The 20,978-nt window shown below is 33.3% G+C and overlaps 4 protein-coding genes across 7 annotated transcripts; 2 read left to right on the top strand and 2 right to left on the bottom strand.

Moving 5' to 3' along the window:
* Window positions 1–176: 176 nt before the first annotated feature.
* Window positions 177–2,816, bottom strand: LOC7481512 (uncharacterized). Its single transcript, XM_006378969.3, has 5 exons — window positions 2,257–2,816; window positions 1,876–2,136; window positions 1,398–1,722; window positions 843–953; window positions 177–735 (listed from the first exon to the last, which is right to left on the bottom strand). The coding sequence occupies exons 1-5, from the start codon at window positions 2,536–2,538 to the stop codon at window positions 614–616; spliced, it is 1,101 nt and encodes a 366-aa protein (XP_006379031.3). The 5' UTR covers window positions 2,539–2,816; the 3' UTR covers window positions 177–613.
* A 9,467-nt stretch (window positions 2,817–12,283) lies between these two features.
* Window positions 12,284–13,396, top strand: LOC7468603 (uncharacterized). Its single transcript, XM_002313377.4, has one exon. The coding sequence runs from the start codon at window positions 12,660–12,662 to the stop codon at window positions 13,218–13,220; it is 561 nt and encodes a 186-aa protein (XP_002313413.2). The 5' UTR covers window positions 12,284–12,659; the 3' UTR covers window positions 13,221–13,396.
* On the top strand, window positions 13,043–16,355 carry LOC7481513 (uncharacterized). Of its 3 annotated transcripts, none has more exons than XM_002313378.4 (2): window positions 13,043–13,178; window positions 14,258–16,355. In XM_002313378.4, exon 2 carries the CDS (start codon window positions 14,280–14,282, stop codon window positions 15,612–15,614), a length of 1,335 nt encoding a protein of 444 aa, XP_002313414.3. In that variant the 5' UTR covers window positions 13,043–13,178; window positions 14,258–14,279; the 3' UTR covers window positions 15,615–16,355. The 3 variants fall into 3 exon arrangements, 2 of the variants coding, with proteins under 2 accessions (XP_002313414.3, XP_024464432.1); XR_008060173.1 differs by lacking the exon at window positions 13,043–13,178 and having other exon boundaries at window positions 13,565–15,845; window positions 15,961–16,177; XM_024608664.2 differs by lacking the exon at window positions 13,043–13,178 and having other exon boundaries at window positions 13,565–15,321; window positions 15,437–15,639.
* On the bottom strand, window positions 16,334–18,945 carry LOC7478740 (uncharacterized). 2 transcript variants are annotated; one of them, XM_002314108.4, is made up of 6 exons: window positions 18,493–18,943; window positions 17,869–17,965; window positions 17,468–17,631; window positions 17,271–17,346; window positions 17,121–17,182; window positions 16,334–16,686 (listed from the first exon to the last, which is right to left on the bottom strand). In XM_002314108.4, exons 1-5 carry the CDS (start codon window positions 18,625–18,627, stop codon window positions 17,166–17,168), a joined length of 489 nt encoding a protein of 162 aa, XP_002314144.1. In that variant the 5' UTR covers window positions 18,628–18,943; the 3' UTR covers window positions 16,334–16,686; window positions 17,121–17,165. The 2 variants fall into 2 exon arrangements, with proteins under 2 accessions (XP_002314144.1, XP_052311936.1); XM_052455976.1 differs by lacking the exons at window positions 16,334–16,686; window positions 17,121–17,182 and having other exon boundaries at window positions 17,206–17,346; window positions 18,493–18,945.
* Between the last annotated feature and the right edge of the window lie 2,033 nt (window positions 18,946–20,978).

Raw genomic sequence — 20,978 nt, 5'->3', positions numbered from 1 at the left:
AACATTACATAAAAAAATAGAATTTTTTTTTTAAAAAAAGTCCGACAATAAAACATCCCTTTAAGATTATTTTGTTAATTAATAATAATATAGACAATGAGTTATAGCTTAACTAATAATAATATTATTGCTCTTTTTCAAGAAATCTCAAGAGATTCAATCTCTTCTCCAACAACTATTCGAATACCACAGACTGAGGCTTCCATTAACAAAATAAATAAACATTGAAGTTCTAGGCCTCTACACGGCTGAATCATTACGGGAACTACATAACAGATCACACAATTGCATATACCAGACCTTAGCCAGACAGGAGGAGGAGGAGGAGGAGGAACAGGGCTGGATCATTTCTTCCTAACGAACTTTTATTTTATTTTTCTATTTCTCTATCTGAATCTGATCACGACCCTTCGAAGAAAAACAATAGTTTTATTGAGGATTTACAAGCATTAGTTTAGATTCATCCTATGATGTATAAGACTATAATTTGACCAATGTCCTTGTTTTTCTTCTTCTTTATTCACTCGGCTTTCTTGGGCAAAAACAGCCATGTTGAGCAACATAATCGGTCGGGCATTAGGAGGAAGCATCAAGGCATTATGCCTGTGTGAAGTCAGTACGGCCATTCCTGAGGCAAACCGGTTCCTTGATGACTATTTATTGCCGGCATCGCTGGAGACTGGCTCATCCTTTGCGGTAATTGCAGGCCACATCTCACATCACCACTCAAAGCATCTAAAACCAGAAGAGCACACACGGATCAACAAAGAGCTGCTATCACCAGATGAATGCATGATTAGTTTGTCAAAAGAAAAGAGTAGTAATTCTTGGTAGCAAGGTACCGTGCTGAATAGGGAGAATAGCACCATTGGATCTTGATGCAACCCCCATTTTGTCAAAATGGAGTTTCAGCGCTTGAACTACTCTCGCTGGTATAAGAACAGTTGAACAACCTGTTCGATAAAATAAGATTTGAAGCTAATTAGAGCCTGACTTTTCAATATTCCATTCACACACACGCTAGTCAAGTTTAACAGCAAGTTGATCGTTCTTGTCAGCTAGGTCTCCATTTCTTTCACAAGTGGTTAGCTGAAAGCAATTTATGAAAGGACAGAAGAAGTGGACAGGGGAAGTTTCCAATTAGAATATCAAACTTAATTTGGCCACCAACAATGTTGAAGATCAGTTAAGATTCCATAATATCATAATCAAACAAAACAACATAAAATCCAAGCCGTATTTGTGGAATACAGGAGGGAGATAAACTACTCTAAGATTAACTACTCCAACAACTACGGAACTGAACCCAAAAAAACAAAAAAAAAAAGACCAAAGTTTAGCCAGGTGGTGGAAAAACATCACAAAGAAAAACATTCCACCGCTCATTGATTAATTACCTGGTTTCTTTTGTGACCCGGAAGTATTGCCGATACCTCTAGGCAAGAACACCCCCGTGCCACCACCAGACCCGCTTCTTAGACACGAATCACCAAGGAAAACTGCTCTCATCTCTGATCCGGTTCCATGTTGTTGTTGTAGATTAGCCCATGACACCTTTTGCCCGTAATGACTAGTAAACTGCCCACCACGAGCTCTCCCTTTGCTTTGAAACTGCTTAACTTGTCGTCTGGGGTCGTTTTGTTTATGCCAATTGGACCGTTTTGCCCCATATAGAGACTCTTGTTGCTTCATAATCTGCTCTGATTTTTTGAGCTTATAGAACTGCAAAATACACACACACACACCACCAAAATTAGCAAAACAAATTTATCCAAAAACCAAAAAAGAAGAAGAAATAAATTAGTATCAAAGAACCACCTAAAAGTTTCTTATGCACCATATTTTGTATTAGTAATTAAGAGTTACTTGAATGACCTTTATTTGATTCTCAATAAGAGCTTGCTTAGACTGAAACTGATCGGCAGGGGAAATTTCAGGTTCCCTGACAGTAGAAAGGACTGAATGGGTTTTAAGCGAAGTGCTTAGACATCCCTCGTTATTGGCATACTTGTGAATCTCTTCCTCTTCTTTGATCTTGAACTTCTCAAACTTGTTCACCACCACGGTCTCCTCTTCTTGGCTCGAGCCCAACTCTGACCATGCTGTTGATTGTGGCCAGCCAGCAAGACTCCATGTCTAAAACCACAATCGATAGACTCCGATCAGAGACTGATTAAGGAGGGGGTGAACATGTGCATGCATATATATATATATGTACGCCATAATGAATGAGTATTGTACACACAGTACACATACCTTTTCATGTCTTTCATGATCATCATCTTGGAGCATGTGATGAGCCATCTGACGAGACAGCTCAGCAATGTAATCGTCGTCTTGGTCACTTTCCGACTCAGTTGAACCAAGCTCTGATTCAGTTGGTGAGCTCAGGGCAGACCCAAAATCAGATGAAGCCAAGGACGTGGACCCGTTTTGGTTAGTGGTTTTATTGTCCACAGCGAGAATGGTGTTCTCCTCGGCATGATTATATTGGGAGGGCAAGAATAATGAATCCCTGTTGTTTAGGTCAACAGCCATGATAAATGAAGCTTGGTTTGGACAGTAATCAAAGATCCCAGAGAGAAAAGGTTGGGTTTTGATGACTAGCAATTATGGATGGTTTGGTTGTTCCTGGTACGGCCTAGCCCAGGTACAATAATTGCAACCTGGCTCCAAGCACAGGGAACACGAACAGGGGGTGTGTGAGAGACCAGTAGCTTAAATAAGCCTTTCTATAACAAACATCTGACAGAATGATGGGTCTCTTGCAACTGTGTTTCATCTAATAACTCCAACGGGTTTGTTCGATGGTTAAATCTTAGAAGTATATATGCTTCTAACAAAAAAAAAAAAAACTATATATTCTTTTCCTTAGAGTAGTATTTAAAATACGAAAATATATTATTAAAATCATTTAGAAAAGAACGTAAATTCAATTATTAACACCTAAACTAATCTGAAAATACTCTTACGCATTAAAATATCGGGCTTTGGTGGTTGGATCATACATTTGTTAAGCTACGAAAAGCAGCTGCCACTTGGGAGATGTCACTGTAATAAAGGGTGAGCTGGCCTACAAAAAACACTCCATTTGGAATCTAGTTACAACTTACAAAAGGTAATTGACTGTGGTTGAGGTTGGTCTTTGTTTAATTAACGTGGTTTGACAAGTAGCGCTGCTGTATCTGCCCAGGATTCAAGTTAGAAATGTCAGAGGTGTCTTAATTGAAATTTGCAAAGCCGGATTCATAGAATCTTTACTATGTGGTGCGTAGCGGTGGTTATTGGCATAGTTTTTATACTCGAATATAAATTGATTTAGAGTAAATCTTGGGTTCCGAGATAGACGGGATGGCCTGCTTAATCCTTGTTAATTTAATTTTTGTACTTTATAAAAAGCTAAAATTGATATTATTTAAATAAAAAAAACAAATCAATGAATTTTAAATAGATTTTCTCCAGCCTAGGAGATCATGGGTATCAATTCTATTTTTATATTTTTTAAATCTAGATTTTAAATGATTCGAATAGTGGGTTAACCTACCTGATCAATTTAAGTTTTAAAATAATGGTTTTTAGCCACCGTTCGGGAAGGCGATACAAACAATATTTTATAAAAGTTTAATTCTTTTATTTTTTAAAATTATTTTAATATATTAATATTTAAAATAAATTCTTAAAATATATAATTTTTTTCTAATATGTTTCTATACAAAAAGAATTTGAAAAGTACAAATGTTACTAGTCTGATCACGTGCTAGCTGCCTAAAATTTATTTATTTTTTTTTTTTGAAAAGGAATTGGCAATTTGTCAACAAAGTCAGCTGTTTTTGGGATTAGGTGAAAGGGTAAGTGACTGAAGTGCAGCCCCAGCGTCTTTAGGTTGGATATGATTTCATAAGCCAGGAGAAAATTAGATGGGATGGATGAATTTAGTGCGTCATTGGATCATGCTCTAGATATCCTTTCCCCAAATAACTTTACATGCCTGTCTCCTAAAGGGACATTATACATCCACGCTTCACTTAGATTTTTCTATTTGTTTTAGTATTTTAAAATTATTTAAAAAAATATTATTTTTTTTATTTTTCTACTTTAAATTATTATTTTTTTATATTTTTATATCATTTTGATCCACTGATTAATATATTTTTAAATAAAAATTATTTTAAAAAACAATTTCAATCAGACTCTCAAACGTCCTCGAATAATATATGAGATTATGATAACGGTTCAAACTCCGAATTAATATAGACTTTTTTACATTAAAAAGAATATTTGAGTGGTTTGGAATTTATAAGTCATAAAAAAAGATTGAATTTAGTGAATCCTTTCTTGTAACAAGCTGAAAAGGGGTTAAAAAAACACCGAGGCTTGTGGTCCAGCGGTCTTGGCAGAGTTTCCCTGCCTCTATATCCTGGGTTCAAGCCTCAGCGTGCACGCCTGTCACCCCCGCGGTGCCTTACTTGCCTACTGGGCTTGCAGGGTGTTCAGTGGGTCCGGGGATTAGTCACGGTGCGTGTAAGCTGGCCCGGACACTCCGGATTATAAAAAAAAATAAAAAAAACACGAGTGGTATCCTCTGTTTGATTTTTTAGTCGAAAAGATCCCTTAATTGCGAAACTAGTGACATCAAACTCATGGCATTAAATTCAGTATAAATTATGGTCATATATTTTGGTCAAAGTTATTTCAGACACGTAACATACATATGGAAAACTAAAGCATTATATAATAATAATAATAATAATAATAATAATGTCCATCCTACATGTACATTTAAGTCTCTTTACCACGACGACATGTTAGACAACGCTCAATTTCCTATGAATAATGGCGCCTGATATTTTATCATATAATAATTCGACACTTCTCAGTTTCTTATGAATAATGGCGCCTGACATGTATTTTGTAATAATTCAACACTACCGTGGAATAAATATTTATTAGATGTTGTATCATCGTCACATGATATACTGCGGTTTGAATCAAGTTAGAAATATTAAAAAAATATATAAATGTATTATTAACATATTTTTTAAAAGAAAAAATTTTAAATTGCGTGTGAGTTAACTAATATGACCCGGTTAACTTGGCAGTCCTAAAGATAATCTGAATGATCGGTAAAAATATAGTTTGATAAAGAAACACTTCAAAACAACAACTTTTTTTACAAAAAAAAAAATATTGAGATAACAATATAATAGATCAACTTGGATCAATACGGGTTAACCTACCAAATTTATAATTAAGATCATGAGACCATGATAACCTTGTGGAAATAAAATCAAAACAAATTATGAATTTAAATTCTCAACCAACTTAATATTGAGTGATGAAATTTAAAAGGATATTAATTACAAAAATCAACTAAAAAAATGACCCGATTGTTAACATGCCAAACATGTGACACATGTTATGAGATTAAGATAACCATATAAAAAACAAATAAAACAATAAAACTCAACTCTCAGTCAACAAAATATCGAAGGATAAAATTACAAAAATATCAATTTTTTCTTAAAAAAACAGTTTGAGTCAACCAAGGTTAATTCACCAAACACGCTATCCGAGTCATGAGATCAAGATTGAATAATGAAATTGGAAAAATATCAATTTAAAAAACAAAAACAAAACAAGAAGAAAATTTGAGTCAATCAGAATTATTTTACCAAACATGCAATCTAGGTCATGAGATCGGGATAACCTCAGAGAAGGAAACCAAAATAAATTATGAAGCTCAATTTGCAACCAACTTAATATTGAAGGATGAAATTGAAAAAAAATCAATAAAAAAAAGTGATGCAACCCAGATTAACTTGTTAAAGTCATGACTCATATCATAAAACCGAGATAACTTCATAAAAAGCATGTCAAAATAAATCATGTAGCTCAGTCCCTGATAAACTCAATATTGAATGATGAAATTAAGAACAAAAATCAATTAAAAAGAAGACCTGAAAAAAATTGAGTCAACCTTGGTTAACTTACTAAACATGTGACCCAGATCATGAGACCTGTATGATATCATAAAAATTAAATCAAAATAAATTATTAAATTCAATCGCTAATGAACAGAATATTAAAAAATAAAAAAATATATAAAAAAATAATCTAAAAACACTATTTTAATGAATAATACCATGTGAGGAGGTGATGAGTGAATTCACCTCCTTCAATGTTAATTAATTAGATTTTGATCCAAATGAAAATACAATGTGATAAGCAACGTTAAGATATTATATCAGTGATATTTACATAAAATTTTATAATATTTAAAGAGTAATTAATGATATTATATTAGTTATTTTCTTGATCTATCGCTGAAAAAATACATGAACAAAAAGAGAAAAAGAAAAATGAAACTCGTAACCAACAAAAAATAATAAAAATATTCTTACATAAGATTTATCTCTCTGTTTCTTTTTGTAAAATAAACCTATAGAACTAATAAAATACTTAATTATTCTTGAACACCATAAAATTTCTTTCATAACAGGTCTCATGAATTTTTGTGAAAAAACGGAGCATAACTCTTGACATATTTAATAATTTCATTTATTTCCATAGAAAATCTCATGTGCTTGTTAGTTGTTGTTCCCTGATACCGATGTTTAAACCATGGATGAGTGGTGGGATACGTAGCACCAAATCTCCATACCTATGATAAGGGCATATCTAATAATTTCTCATAATGATGACTTATTTAATAAATCGATAATTTTATTCTTTTCTCTTACAAAAAAAAAAAGAATTTATTAATTTTTTTATAGTGGACCCCATGGTTTATACGCATCTAAAAAATGACATTTTAATTAATTTTTTATATTATAAAAACAAAATTAACTGTTTTTTTTTAACCATCTCAATGATGTAGTTGCATGGGTTATTGTTTAACTAATTTTTTTTTACCTGTGTTATGCCATGGGTCTGAATTCTGGATCACTTTTTTTTCAACCTTAAAAAAATATAAAGATATTAAAAAATAAAAGATTTAATGTGTACCGGTTAAAACACATTTAAAATTCTGAAAATGATGACTTGTTGGATGATATATTTTTTTAAAAAAATATCAAGACGATGACACATTAGATTGACCAGGCTAACCATAATTAACATATGAAACTCGCGATCCGGGGTATAGAATCGTGATAAGACCATAGAACCCCCAACAAAACAAATTACGAAACCCAATTATAATGAATCAAATATTGAAGGTTGAAAGCGAAAAAAAAATTAACTTTTTTTAAAAAGTGACTTGAGTAAATTTAAATCGGTGGTTGGCGCAATGCTGTAGGGCATGTTAAATTTTTATGAATTTAAGAAGAACAAATTCCAGGGGACGCCAGGATTTCTAAAGAAGTTAAAAAAAATCCAAGATTTGGTTCATAGAGTTTAATAAGTTCGGTTAATTTAACAATATATATAAAAAAATCAACCCTAATTTCATAATATAGAAAGCAAAGCAAACCCAGACGAATCTCCTAATTTGGGCTAATTTTTTAAAATCACAACCCATGAAATCTCATATTTAGGCTCAATCAAAAAGTCCAATCTCCAACCAATTTAATGTTGAAGTATAAAATTATATAAAAAAAAAATCAATCTAGAAACTTGTCAAAGCAAAAACAAATAGTAATATAAGAAATAAGAATCAAATTTGAAAGAAGAAAAAAAAATAGTGAAGGAGGGTGAAACCGGAAAAAAAAATCAAATTCAAAAACCAACTCAAATAAAAAAAATAGGAACCAAATATGACAGACTACAAAATTATAAGAGGATGAAAATGAAAAAAAAAAAGATTCAATTTTAGAAATTAATTAAATAAAACAAATAGGAATAAAAAGAAGGGATCAAATCTAAAGAAAAAAAAACGAAAGGTTAATCTGCAAATTTGGATGGCCAGACATGAATTTTTAGGAGGAAATTGAAAGGAAGGAAAAAAAGGTTGTCGATGGTCCGTTGACCACACGCTGCCGACTAGGGAAGAGGAGAATGCTGAGATGAATTGAATGATAAGGTAGAACAACAGTTTTGACCAAAAGAGTAAGTCGCACACGCTGTCCGAAGGTGATAGAACGACTAACACGTGAGTAACTTTTTTGTTTTTCTTTTATTTTTTGAAAACACGAAACTACCCCTATAACAAAATAATTACCATGAAAAAAATATTATGAAATGATGAGTAAGCCCCTACAATCAAGCTTTGAAAATTTTAATTTTAAGGGCAATAGAGTCACTACACCGTGCTTTAAAAAATGAAATATTAAAATAGCCCCTAGACCATAGTTAAGTGTTATTTTTCTTTCAAGGGCGAACAAGTAATTTAACTATGCAAATTTTTGTTACAAAAAACAAGGCTACCTTAAAAAAATTTCAAGAATGATAAATATATCCTATGAAAAGATTCATTTACCCTCTAAAATTAGTTCATGTGTTAATTTTTTTTGAAGAGTAAAATGTTTTTTTTACTGTTCCAATCAACAACTTTTGTGTTTTTCTTTTATTCATCAAAACATGACATTGCCCCTATAACAAAATAATTATCATGAAAAAACTATAATGAAATGATGAATAAACCATTATCATCAAGCTTTGAATATTTTAATTTTAAGGGTAATAGAATCACTACATTGTGCTTTAAAAATTGAAATATCAAAATAGCTCCTAGACCATAGTTAATTGTTTATTTTTGCTTTCAAGGGCAATCAAGTAATTTGATTGTTCAAGAAAGTTGCAAAAAGTCAATGTTGCCCCCAAACAATTCAAGAATGATAAATGTAACATGTGAAAAGACTTATTAACCCTATAAGACTAGTTCATTTGATTTGTTATGTGAATGGAAAAATTGTTTTTTTTTAACTGTTCCAATTAACAATAAAACACAATATTTATATAGAGATTTGGCCACATCCTTTAGGTTTTTGAAATCAGTTGGGATTGAGCATAGTATCTTTCAAAACAAAAAACAAACTAGAGAAATCTTGTTGGTAGCGTGTGGTTACTGTCCTGAGACAAAAAAGACAAAGACAATAGAAATAGAAGACAAGATAGAAAATGAGATTGAGATAGAATTGTGTTTAGTATTGATGTGCAGTACAAATTTCAAAGTGTTTGTCTTTTTATATTTTTTGTTACGGTGGACAAGACAAAATAAAATATAAAAAAGTTTATTTTACCTTTAATATATATATTGTTATCAAACTTATATATTTTTTAAAAATTAATTCAATATTTTTTTTACTTTAGTTTATATTGAGTGTTGAAATTAATAATATTATATCAACCCTAGTTATAAAATTAGGATTGACTTGACAAGTTGATCCGAGGCATGAACTCGTCCGAGTTTAAAAAAAAATAGAGAAAGAATTGACTCGACCTGATCCAGTCAAAAACTCAGGTCAACTCGGGATAAAACACAGGTTAAAAACCCGTTGATGTTTTTGAAAGAAAAAATTTAAAATTTTAGTTTAACCGAGTTGACCCTCCCAACCTATGACCTGAACCTTGTCTCGGGTCAACTCCTGAGTCGGGTTTTAAAACTATGATAATACTATTTTTATCCATACATTGACTCGGTTTAACCCGTGTTGACCCTCCCAACCTCTTACCTGGGCTTTGCCGTAGTTGACCACTGAGTCAGGTTTTAAAATTATAATAATAACAACTTTGATTTTTACATTGACTCGGGTCAACCTGAGTTGACTCTCCCGATCCGTGAACGAGGTCTTGCCATGGGTTGACCCCCGAATCAAGTTTTAAAACTACGATAATAATCACTTTTATTTTATATTGACCCGGATCAATTCGGGTTGATCCTCCTAACATGTGACCAGGGTCTTACCCCAGGTCGAATCTTGATTAAGTTTTTAAAACTATAATAATAACTATTTTTATTCTTACATTGATTCGGGTCAACCCAACTCGTGACCCAGACTTTGCCCTAGATCGACCCCCAAGTTGAGTTTTAAAATTATGATAATAATTATTTTTATTTTTACATGTCTTAGTCAAACAATTTTGAAATTGAAAGTTTTTTACAAGGATATTTTAGGAATAAAAAAAATATAAATATTATCTTTATAAACATATCGTCTTTGTACCTTTTATTTTGAAAGTACAAAAATTCACTACAAAATTATTATAAAAACAAATTTATTTTTATATCTTTATCTGTCTTTTCAAGCAAGTAAATATTTGTCTTCATTATCTTTATTTTTTATATCTCAGAAAAATAATCAAACACTAATGTACAGTTAGTGGAAGCCAAGACATCATGAATGGTCACTTTGGTGGTGTGTAGCATTGAGTCCAATTGTATTTTTAAAAATTGTTGATTTTTTTAGTTTTTTTTATATTAATGTTAAAAATAAATTTTAAAAAATAAAAAATATTTTTATAATATATTTACCAATAAAAAATAAACTTTTAACCCACTCACAGAAAGTAAATCTGTCGCTAGGACAAAAAAGTCAAACCTGCAATTCAACAAGTCCTTGGGTAACAGAACCCCGCATGCATCTGCCAATCTTGGTAGTTTCCATTAGTTTTTCTTGTGACGAACTGAATCTCAAGAAAAGATGACAAAAAATAGGAACATAGATATTAGATAGATTTCTCAAAGGGAAGCAAATTGGCTCTCAAATGGGCCATCGGCAAATCTTATCGACACGGATAGCTCCTTGTGTCATTTATGTCGAGGAGACGAGTCTTGCAATCTTATTCGGTCCACCACCGGTTTTCTCAGGTTTTAAGCTTTCATGGTGTTTGAAAATGAATTTTAACCTTTTTTTTATTATTAAAATTTAATTTTTTTACTTGAAATTATTTTTTTAATATTTTTAAATCATTTTGACGTGTTAGTATCAAAAATAAAATTTAAATAATAATAATAATAATATTATTTTGATATTTTTTTTAGAGAAAAAATACTTTGAAAAACAACCGCTGCCACACTCCCAAACAAGTGTGATTGATCCAAGTACCTACGGTCATACTCATAGTTGTAAAACTATACATTGAACTGATTTGAGACAAGGTTTGAGTCATGAATCAAGATAATCAACCTTTAATTTTTTTTAAAAATCAAAACGATATTATTTCGACTAATTTTATTTTTAAATCAACGAGTTGAGAGCTTAATTTTGACCGGATCAATTGAATTTTATCATTTTTTTTAATTCAGTCCTAATCTAAACCTACTGGCCGGTTCGAGTTTTATATGGTCTATGATCTAGGATGATGAGTTAACTTATGAATCTAATCTTCGACTGAGTTTAGGTTAAGGAGACAAGTCTTTGCCATATTAATTTATGATGAATATACCATAATCAGCTGTTTGACATTTCAAATTCGTGATAAATTATTTATTTTATCTATAAACAACTCCAATTGCCACTAAATTCTTTATTACGGATAATTGGATGACACTTGGTGTTTTATGATTGGTCTTTAATTAAATTCTTGCCCAATAGAAAATTTTTAACTGTAATTGAAGTTCATTTTGAAAGGAGAGGACTTAGGCTGTCGCAAAATTAAAATGCCAGCTGCCAAGCGTCCAAATGCCTATTTTGTGTGGTAGTGGTTGCTTTTCAAATAGCTTTTCGTGCCGAAATACATGTCAATGATATTTTTTTATTTTTTAAAAATTATTTTTAACATCAGCACATCAAAACGATCCAAAAAATATAAACCGCACTCAATTTTAACAAAAAAAAAAAATCAAAATTTAGCGAAACAAAGGTTGAAACACACAGCTAAACAGTTTAATTTTAAAGGTTATGTATGCTGTATATCAAGCCACTACAGGTTACGTCTACGTTGCGAAGATGTATTTGCGAGTGCAGTAGTTTTTAAATTTTAAAGTGTTTTTTTTTAAAATATATTAGAATAATATTTTTTTATTTTTTAAAAATAATTTTTAACATCAGCATATTAATATGATTTAAAATATAAAAAAATTTAAACAAAAAAATATTTTTTTTAAAAATGTTTTTAAAACACAAAAACAAACAATCTTAAAATTATACTACATTTCTTTTCATTTTTCATGTGTGTTGTTTAGAGATTTCATGCATTTATTATGATTTATGCATAAACTCCATCTCTTTTTACTTGCTATCTTATTATTATTATTATTAAGGTTATGATTGTTTTTTAAAATGTTTTTTTATTTAGAATTATATTAAAAAGATAATATTTTTTATTTTTTAAAATTTATTTTAAATATATATACATCAAAATTATATAAAAAAATTAATTTTTTAAAAAAACACGTAACACCACTAGAACAAACAGGCTGGAAGTCGTTTTTATGTATGGATACACTACACGAGCACTAAACGGCATGTCGTTGAAAAGGCACTGAAGCATCATCAACCACACAGTGAAAGTACAACTGTGTCTTAACAATGAAAGCGTGTTGTGGCCTTTTGGTTTCTTCACTCAACACTCCAAAATCTTCACGGTTCGATCATTCCCTTGCCTTGCCGGAAAAGACACGCTATCACAAACAAGGCAACATTATACGATATCCCTAACTTCCTATCTTCAACGATCCTTCTTCTATATACACAAATACATGCTCTTTGCATTGTATTTCCTCCTCCAACACCACCAGCAGGTCCACCACCACCACTATTCCTCCGTCCTCTCCGCAAATGTCACGTAACAATCATACAATTACAACCACCAGAATCCACATAATGGCCTTAGATGGTATCGTCAATGTAAATTCCTTATTCACCTTAGCACTCTTTCTTGGTCTTGCATGGTACCCCACGGCACCTGACCCCACAACCACCCTTATCACTGATACTTCCTGCATCGCCTCTTCTTCCATCGTCGAGGATCTCATTGCTTTTCACGTCTATTCTTTCAGCTCCTTTCTCTTCTCCAGTCTCATTGCTTTGGCTGTCAAGCAAACCATCAAGATTTTTGATACTAACAAAGATGATGATTCTGATGGGGTGGTGCGTAGTGCGCCCCTGGCTCGTGTTAACTTGGTGGCTTTACGGGCTGGGACTTTGGTTTCTGGGTTTGGGTCGGTTTTTGGATGCGGGTTCTTGATGATGGCTTTGGTGGACTTGGTGCAAATAAAGTTGGGGGTTCTGGGCTGTGGGAGTTTGCATACATTTGCTGCGGTTACTCCTCTGGTTATTTTGGTCCCTTCGGCTTCGGTAATATATGTTTTTCTTATGCTTTATGCGTTTGCGCGCTAGCTTAGGGAGATTTGAAGAATTAATTAGCTAGCTACTATGTGAATATATATTGTTTTCTTTGATCTTGCTGTCAATGAATTGTTTCCAATACATTGTAAAAGTTGTGAGATGGACCTATATTGGTCTCTTGGAAAGTGAACTAGTAAATAAAAATTGAGAATCTTTGATTAAAAAAATTGAGTGAAAGATGCTTACTTTTGTTGATTGAGTGTGTATCTTAATCCATTTATACTTAACTTGGAATTGGTGGAGTAGAAAGATATAAAATTTGCAATTTGTCACACTTAAGCGCTCCTTATATGACGTTTCCTAAGAAACTGTCTTTAGTTTAACCTAAAAACAGTGACTTGACTTTCTACGATCGACAAGCAGTATTGTACCGTCCTCAGTTCTGCTATTAGATGTGATTTAATGGTTTAGGTACATTGTATTGTTGGATTTCACAGTTTTTAATTGCATTTTGTATTGGGAATGCTTCTTGCTGTCGCTTGTATAAAGTTGCCATGTTTCAGGGAGTTGGCAGTGACAATGGCGTGAAATTTGTTTTATTGCAATATAGTAACGAGTTGAGGAAATCAATGCAGGCTAATTTAATCTCTGTAGCCAATCCATGTTGTGATTGCTTAACCAAAATTTTTCTTCCTTTGAAATAACCCATAAACAATTCTCTAAAATGGATGGGTTCTGGGATTTGCATCTCTTGTACTACTCCTGATAGAACCCATGTGCAGGTGCCTTTCAATTCAATTCAAGAACTGGTTTTGACACTAAAAAAATGCTTTTTTGTCAGTTTCTTGGTTATGTTTGCATTGATCCTTCCTTTTGGTTCCTCATCTCATAACTGCTTTCATGTTTTAAATCGATGCTGTGCCTATTACTTATGTTAGTTTCCTGAAGAAAAAAGGTTCAGTAGCATCAAAACTCACATTTGACATTTCCATGGCTACTATCTTCAGTTTTCGTTGTCTCTGTTTCATCATCGCACTGCTATCTGCTTTCTCATTTGTCTCATTCCTCTTTTGGTTTCAATGCTCTAGCTCATACCGCTACAGTAACCAAATGATATCGCAGAAGGAAAACCAACCCATTAATCTCCTTTCTTTCCCTTCGGCATGGAATCATCTTTCATTTCCATCAAAACTACCTTCAAAATATCTTAAGATCGCACTCTTTGTCAAGAAATGGCCCCATAGATCTCTTGCAGGTGGACTTGAGCGGCATGCCCTGACCCTTCATCTTGCTCTTGCCAAAAGAGGGCATGAGCTTCACATTTTCACCACTTCTCCTTCCAACTCCTCCTTCCCTAGGTATCCGATGAGCAACTTATATTTCCACCTCTCAAAACCAACAGCTGCTGGTTATCTGGACCAAGCTATTGTCTGGAAGCAATTTCAAACTCAAAACTCAACTGGGAAAGCCTTTGACATAGTCCACACTGAAAGTGTTGGGCTGTTGCATACTCGGTCACGGAACCTCACCAACTTAGCGGTTACTTGGCATGGGATTGCATATGAAACCATTCATACTGACATCATTCAAGAACTTCTTCGGAATCCTGATGAACAACAAGCATATGCGTTGACTGAAAGAATTACCAAGGTTGTTGAAGAGGTCAGGTTTTTTCCACACTACGCCCACCATGTCGCTACTAGTGATCATGCTGGAGATATACTGAGAAGGATTTATATGATCCCAGAAGAACGAGTTCATGTTATTCTCAATGGTGTGGATGAGGAGATTTTCAAGCCAGATCCTTCTAAAGGTGAGGCATTTAAGCAGAAATTTGGGGTTGCAAAGAGTAGATCTTTGGTTTTAGGCATGGCAGGGAGGCTAGTGAAGGATAAAGGACACCCCTTAATGTTTGAAGCTCTGAAGCAGATGCTTGTGGAAAATGGTACGTTTCGTGAAAACACCATTGTTCTGATTGCTGGAGATGGTCCTTGGGGTGATAGATACAGAGATCTTGGGACCAATACACTAGTTTTGGGACCATTGGAACAAGCTCAGCTGGCGAGCTTCTATAATGCAATAGATATTTTTGTAAACCCAACTCTTCGAGCACAGGGATTGGATCATACTTTATTAGAAGCAATGCTTTCTGGTAAGTCAGTGATGTCCACAAGGGTAGCCAGCATTACTGGATCTGTGATTGTTAGCACAGAAATAGGTTATACATTTTCACCTATGGTAGTTTCATTGAAAAATGCACTTTATAGGGTCTGGGAAGATGGCAGAAGAGTTCTGGAGATGAAAGGCCAAGCTTCTAGGCAGAGAGGGTTGCAATTGTTCACTGCCACGAAAATGGCAGCTGCTTATGAAAGGCTATTCCTTTGCATATCAAACGACAATAGCAAAAGAGAGGATTATTGTCAATACCAATCTCCATTCAATTAAGATAGCAGCATCATTTCAAATTCAATTTTTGAGAGACCTGATAATGCAATAATCAAAAGAAGATTCCTTCTTTTTTTCGTTCAAGGTGATGCTGGTTCGTACTCAGGGAGCGAAGAGGATAAATCCTTAAGAAGAAAGCAGGACAAAAAACATACTACATTATTTATGCTTTCTAAACATCCACAAAAGCTGCAGCAAAGCCAAAAGTTTCTGTGACAATTCCTAAGCACTGTAATTGCTCATTGCCGATGATTTCATGAAGATAAATTGGCTTGTGATTTGCTACTGATACTCGTTCCTGTCTTTTTTGTTCCCTCACAATTTTCTATTGTTTTTGAATTTGCAGATTTACTTAAGCCTCGAGCATAGACAAATCAATGACCACATGGCCTCATCACAATTCACAAGGTACCTATTCTTGCAGTTGCTGCAGAACTATGCCTTTACAAATGAACTTCGCAACCCAAAGCTAAGAGAGGTTATTTTCTGTATGCAACTGTGATACCCTCACATCTGTATGAACTAAAAGTTTTTGCCTGACAACTTGATTGACAATTTTGGCACTGGAATAGCTTTATCTTCTTCATTTTTAGAGAATTTAAAAGGAGTGTCACTAGCAGTAAGTACTTCCGAATGATTTATCTAATGGAGCATGGAGCAATTTATAATGTACTTATGTGAACTTGATGGTTCAAAGCTGTAAATTTCAGCGTATCCAATTATAAGAAGATTGAGAGCTTATTTATTGTGTTTACCTTTCATATATTTCTACAAACATCATTAATGACGCATAAACTTGACAAACTAAGAGTTGGATATCAAGACGCTAAAATTCAATGCAATGCATTTGAACCTTATTGAACAGCCTAGGTAAGAGCAGAAACTGGTAGCGAGTGTTGTGCAGCTTCCTGAACATTATTGACACTGCAACTATCGAAATCATGTGACATGAATTCATGATGGTTTTGGCCCTTGTTAAAAACCATTACAAATAGCTGACAGTATCTTTCCATGTCAGCTACCTAATTATTACACATGTCTTTCATAATTATCACATAGGCTTCATGAATTCCTGCAAAATAAACAAGATAAAACAATAAATTAGATAAACAACCACGAAGAAAGTTCATTTATAGTTTCTCAACTCAGAGCACGATTTCTCTATCTGCAAGTCTGATCACATCTCTCTAGCTGATTTAGTTTAATACTTTAATCATCACCACGCTCCCTCCTTGTGGATAAATGAGGGTATTGGAAAAATACAACCACCACAATCATTGTATTATGTGCACATTTGCTGTACTATCAAATATTTTTAAGAAACATGCTTCTGCTTCAAGAGGAAATGAAACAACTTTTATCTGAATTGCCAAAAGTGAAAGAGGCTTATAACTATCTGTTAAAATTCTGCAGAATTAAGTGTTGAAACAACAAAAGAGAAAACACTTACTAATGCCTACAACTATAGTAATTCCATGTGGAGTGGAGTGCAGTGAATTGATGTACCTTAAAAAATAGGTGGAGAGTTCATTTGCCAAGGGAAGCACGGTCCTAATAATAAAGCGAACCTGCAGAAAAGCACATCAGAACTGTAAATTATAGTCTATAGCAGCAGCTTCAGTTAGTAAACTTCTAGGCCCTTCTGCAGCATAATACCTTGCCACCAATTTCCTCTGGAAGCACTGTGAGGGTTGCTGCCGTTAGGATCATCTTCTCCCCCATCTTTCTTGAACTAATTCATTCACAAAGTACATTAGTACATTTACTTTGATGTATTATCTCATTACTTTTATCATGCTGAAAATATCACAACATAGTGTTTTGAATTAGTCATCAACTAATCAAAGACTCACTATGGGATATGATCCAGCCATTTGAGTACTTGGGGATTGAGAGTAGTTTTCTTGTCCACCGTAGTAAAGGGATGAACTTAGATGACATGGTTCCACTCTTTCTTCCTGGATAACTGAATTTCTGTCCTTGTCTGGCATGCTATAGCTTGCAGCCTGGCTATTGGCTAATTTATTATTAGGAAACAGACAGATTATCAGGAAATTAGCCTTTCTTTTAAATAGAACAGAATTAATGAAAACTCTATATGCACCAACAAGCACTTGACCAGTTCAAGAGCATTGTCTGGGAGTGAAAAAAGGTCTTACATGCAGTGAGCATTAGGACAGAACAAGTTCTTCTAAACTCAATGGAAGTTCTTAAAGAGAAATATAGTCAGATATAACAAGAGCTAATCACAAACCTGGAGATCCTTGTTTGGGGTACCACGCTTGATTTCCATAGGACTGTTTTTGCCAAGATCCTGTCACCTCAGAGCCTGAAGACTTCCTCCCTACAACCTGAATCCTGAAAACAAGTTAGACGGTGGCCCGAATTCTGACGGAGGTGTTCACACAAGTTTAAGCAAACTTAGGGCTAGCATCCATCTATCTATAAGCATAGATACCAACAAATATGAAGATGCTCTATATAAAGCAGAGGCTAGTGAAAAAGTTGATCTTCATACTTCCATTCAAGATGAAATAGTTTATATCTATATTTAAGAAAAGTCTTTTACATTAAGAAGCCATTAAACTAAGAATAAAATCAGATAAGAATTCCAAGTTGGACAAATATAAACCTTCCTTCCCTTCATTTTTACAGTTCTTTTCCCAGTTATTAAATGAAGTCAAACCCACGTAACAGCATGAAGTGTGGCATATAAATACAAACTTCAAAAGTATCCATAATTAAACAACATAGTTACATTCAAAAGTAGCAGAGCTTTCTACACAAGAAATTTAAGTTCTGGCCAAGATAACATTAACAAAAGAAAAACCATACAAAGGACATGAGGATGGAATATATAACTAGTGTCAGAGTATACCGTAGACGGAGGTGGAAACATAGAAGCAAAAATCCCAGCTGAAGATACTGGTGCTGATTCAGTGGTGCCAAAAAGATCGGCTGTGAATGAAGAAGAAGAAGAAGAAAAACAAGCCCCTTGCTTGTTACTGTCCATTATCTTATTTCCTGACCAGTTGAAGTACAAAACTACCTCCCCAAGTAACTCTATCAACCACCACCTAGCTAGCTAGCTTGCAAGAAAGACTTGGATAAGATCTTGGAGAGAGTAAGAGAGCAGACACAGATATATACATAATCCCTCCTACACTAGACGGCACTGATTGTGCCGCCCATGTGCCTTCATCACTTTGAAAAAGAGAAAGAAAAGAAGGAAGGAAGCTTCACTCTTGCACTACTACTACTTTATATATATAAAAAAATCTCTTTTTGTGGGGATTTTCTCCGCAACTCTCTTCCTCATTGATTCACATCCTCTGATCTTTCTGCATTATGTCATCTTTTCAAGGCAAATGGATAAGTGTCTCGTGGGGTCCACTTGGCATCCTAAGTGGACGTTCCAATTTGTGCCGTGTGCCCTACCAAGCAATGCGGATAAATCGGCCCTCTTACTCTGTAGAGTCACATCAGCTTAAAACCCCAGAAAACTCACATCTTTTTTTCCAAGTTCCAACCAATGGTCCTCCCTAGGCGTGATCTTCATGGATATAATAACTTCCAAGCCCTTGAGAGAGATAGAGACTTGAAGAAATCTACAATCTTTTGATCCCCTTAGATAACTAGATAAGATTGCTGTCTTTTTTTTTCTTTTTTGGCACAACAGAATTGACCCTATGTTTATATTTGCATAATGTTTTAAAATATTAAAAAAATATTAATTTAATATTTTTTTATGTTAAATATACTTTTAAAATACATCATAATCCGGGTAAAATCACACTGACAAGTAGCCACCTTCCCTTGAAATATCAAAGGAGATCCTACCTCAACCCTATTGCGTACGATGCCACTCGTATCCAAGCACACAAGCCAGTCTCTTGAAGATCAATACTCTTCTATAACAATTAAAGTAGTACTATATCTTTCACATGGATGATAGTTAGGTAAGATTTTGGTGACAAATTTATTCTTTGGAGATAAGTTAAGATCCTGCTAATCTTGTTTAGTGTTGATACTTAATCATATAATGAGCAGGGTTTCACTTAAACTATATATAAAAAAGATATATTCTACCTCAAACCATATATATATTTTCTTAATTATCAACATCAGCGATCAATTTTTTAATTTTTAATATGATTGTCCGGGTCAGTTTGCGTGTACCTCGACTAATTTCACGGGTTCTGAAATTAACGACCATGTAAATCTTCAGTGGCTCTAAAATTTATAAAACTCGAACCGGTAATTTTTAGAAAGCAAACCAAGAACTTGAGAGCGAGCGATCATTGACTAGCCAAGAAGTGTGTTTTGTTATTCAATAAAATGTTATTTAAATTATTTTTTATTAAAAAGATATTTTTTAATAATTTTAATTTGCCGATAAACGATAAACATGTCTTTTACTTGGAAGTTTACCAGTATGATTTTGTTGCAAATTGCTAGCAAGTGCCAGTAGCTTTCAACATGATTACGCACTGGAAAGTCTGGTTCTGGAGCTGGAACAAGTAAACATGATCACGTCTTGATCACTTGCAAGTCCTCATGAATCTATCTAATCAAAGAATTTCTGTGGATCTCTTCAATCCTTAGACCATCGATCCACATATTTTTCCTTTGATCGAAAAAGCCATCTGGGTTTCATTCAATTTAAAGCACAAATTAAGGCCACCACACTTTATTTATTTCTACCTTTAATTTATCCTATCATACTTAGTTTTTGTCATGTATCAGAGTCTTACTATGTATTGCTGTGGATAGTCTTATAAAATCTCTTCTGATATTTTAATTAATTATAAAAATTTATAATTGAAAAAATAAGAAAAAATCAATTACAAACACTTCTATTGATAAGGAGTCATTTGCTTGATAAATTCATTAAAAAAACAATTATTTTTTTTCTCTTTTTTTTTTCATTTTTCTAGACATTGTTATATGCATTTAATGAGCACTAAGAAAAAAAATTAAATTATACATCTTAAATCTAAGATTTTTATGTAGAGTAAGGGCATGTATGTTGCTGAACATCTCAATTTGTTTAATTTTAATATATATATATATATATATATATATATATTTTTTCATATTTCTTGACTACAAATATATTATATAAAACACGTTACACCTAGAAATCACTAAATGTTTCACTGTTTATATATATAACTCAGAAAAAACCTGTTGTATTGTTTAGAAGGTGGCAAAAACTTGTGACCCGAGTTAACTCTCTTGATCTCTAAACTGTGATCAGGATTTGTTTCATTTGGGTTTAAAAAGTATAATTTCAATACAGATAAAATTAGATATATTCAAAAGAAACCAATCAACTGAAAAAACCGAGTAAACAAAAAAAAA

Source organism: Populus trichocarpa, chromosome 9 (genome assembly GCF_000002775.5).
Source record: "Populus trichocarpa isolate Nisqually-1 chromosome 9, P.trichocarpa_v4.1, whole genome shotgun sequence".
NCBI classification, from domain to species: Eukaryota; Viridiplantae; Streptophyta; class Magnoliopsida; order Malpighiales; family Salicaceae; genus Populus; species Populus trichocarpa.
This window is presented reverse-complemented; position numbering and strand designations above follow the sequence as displayed.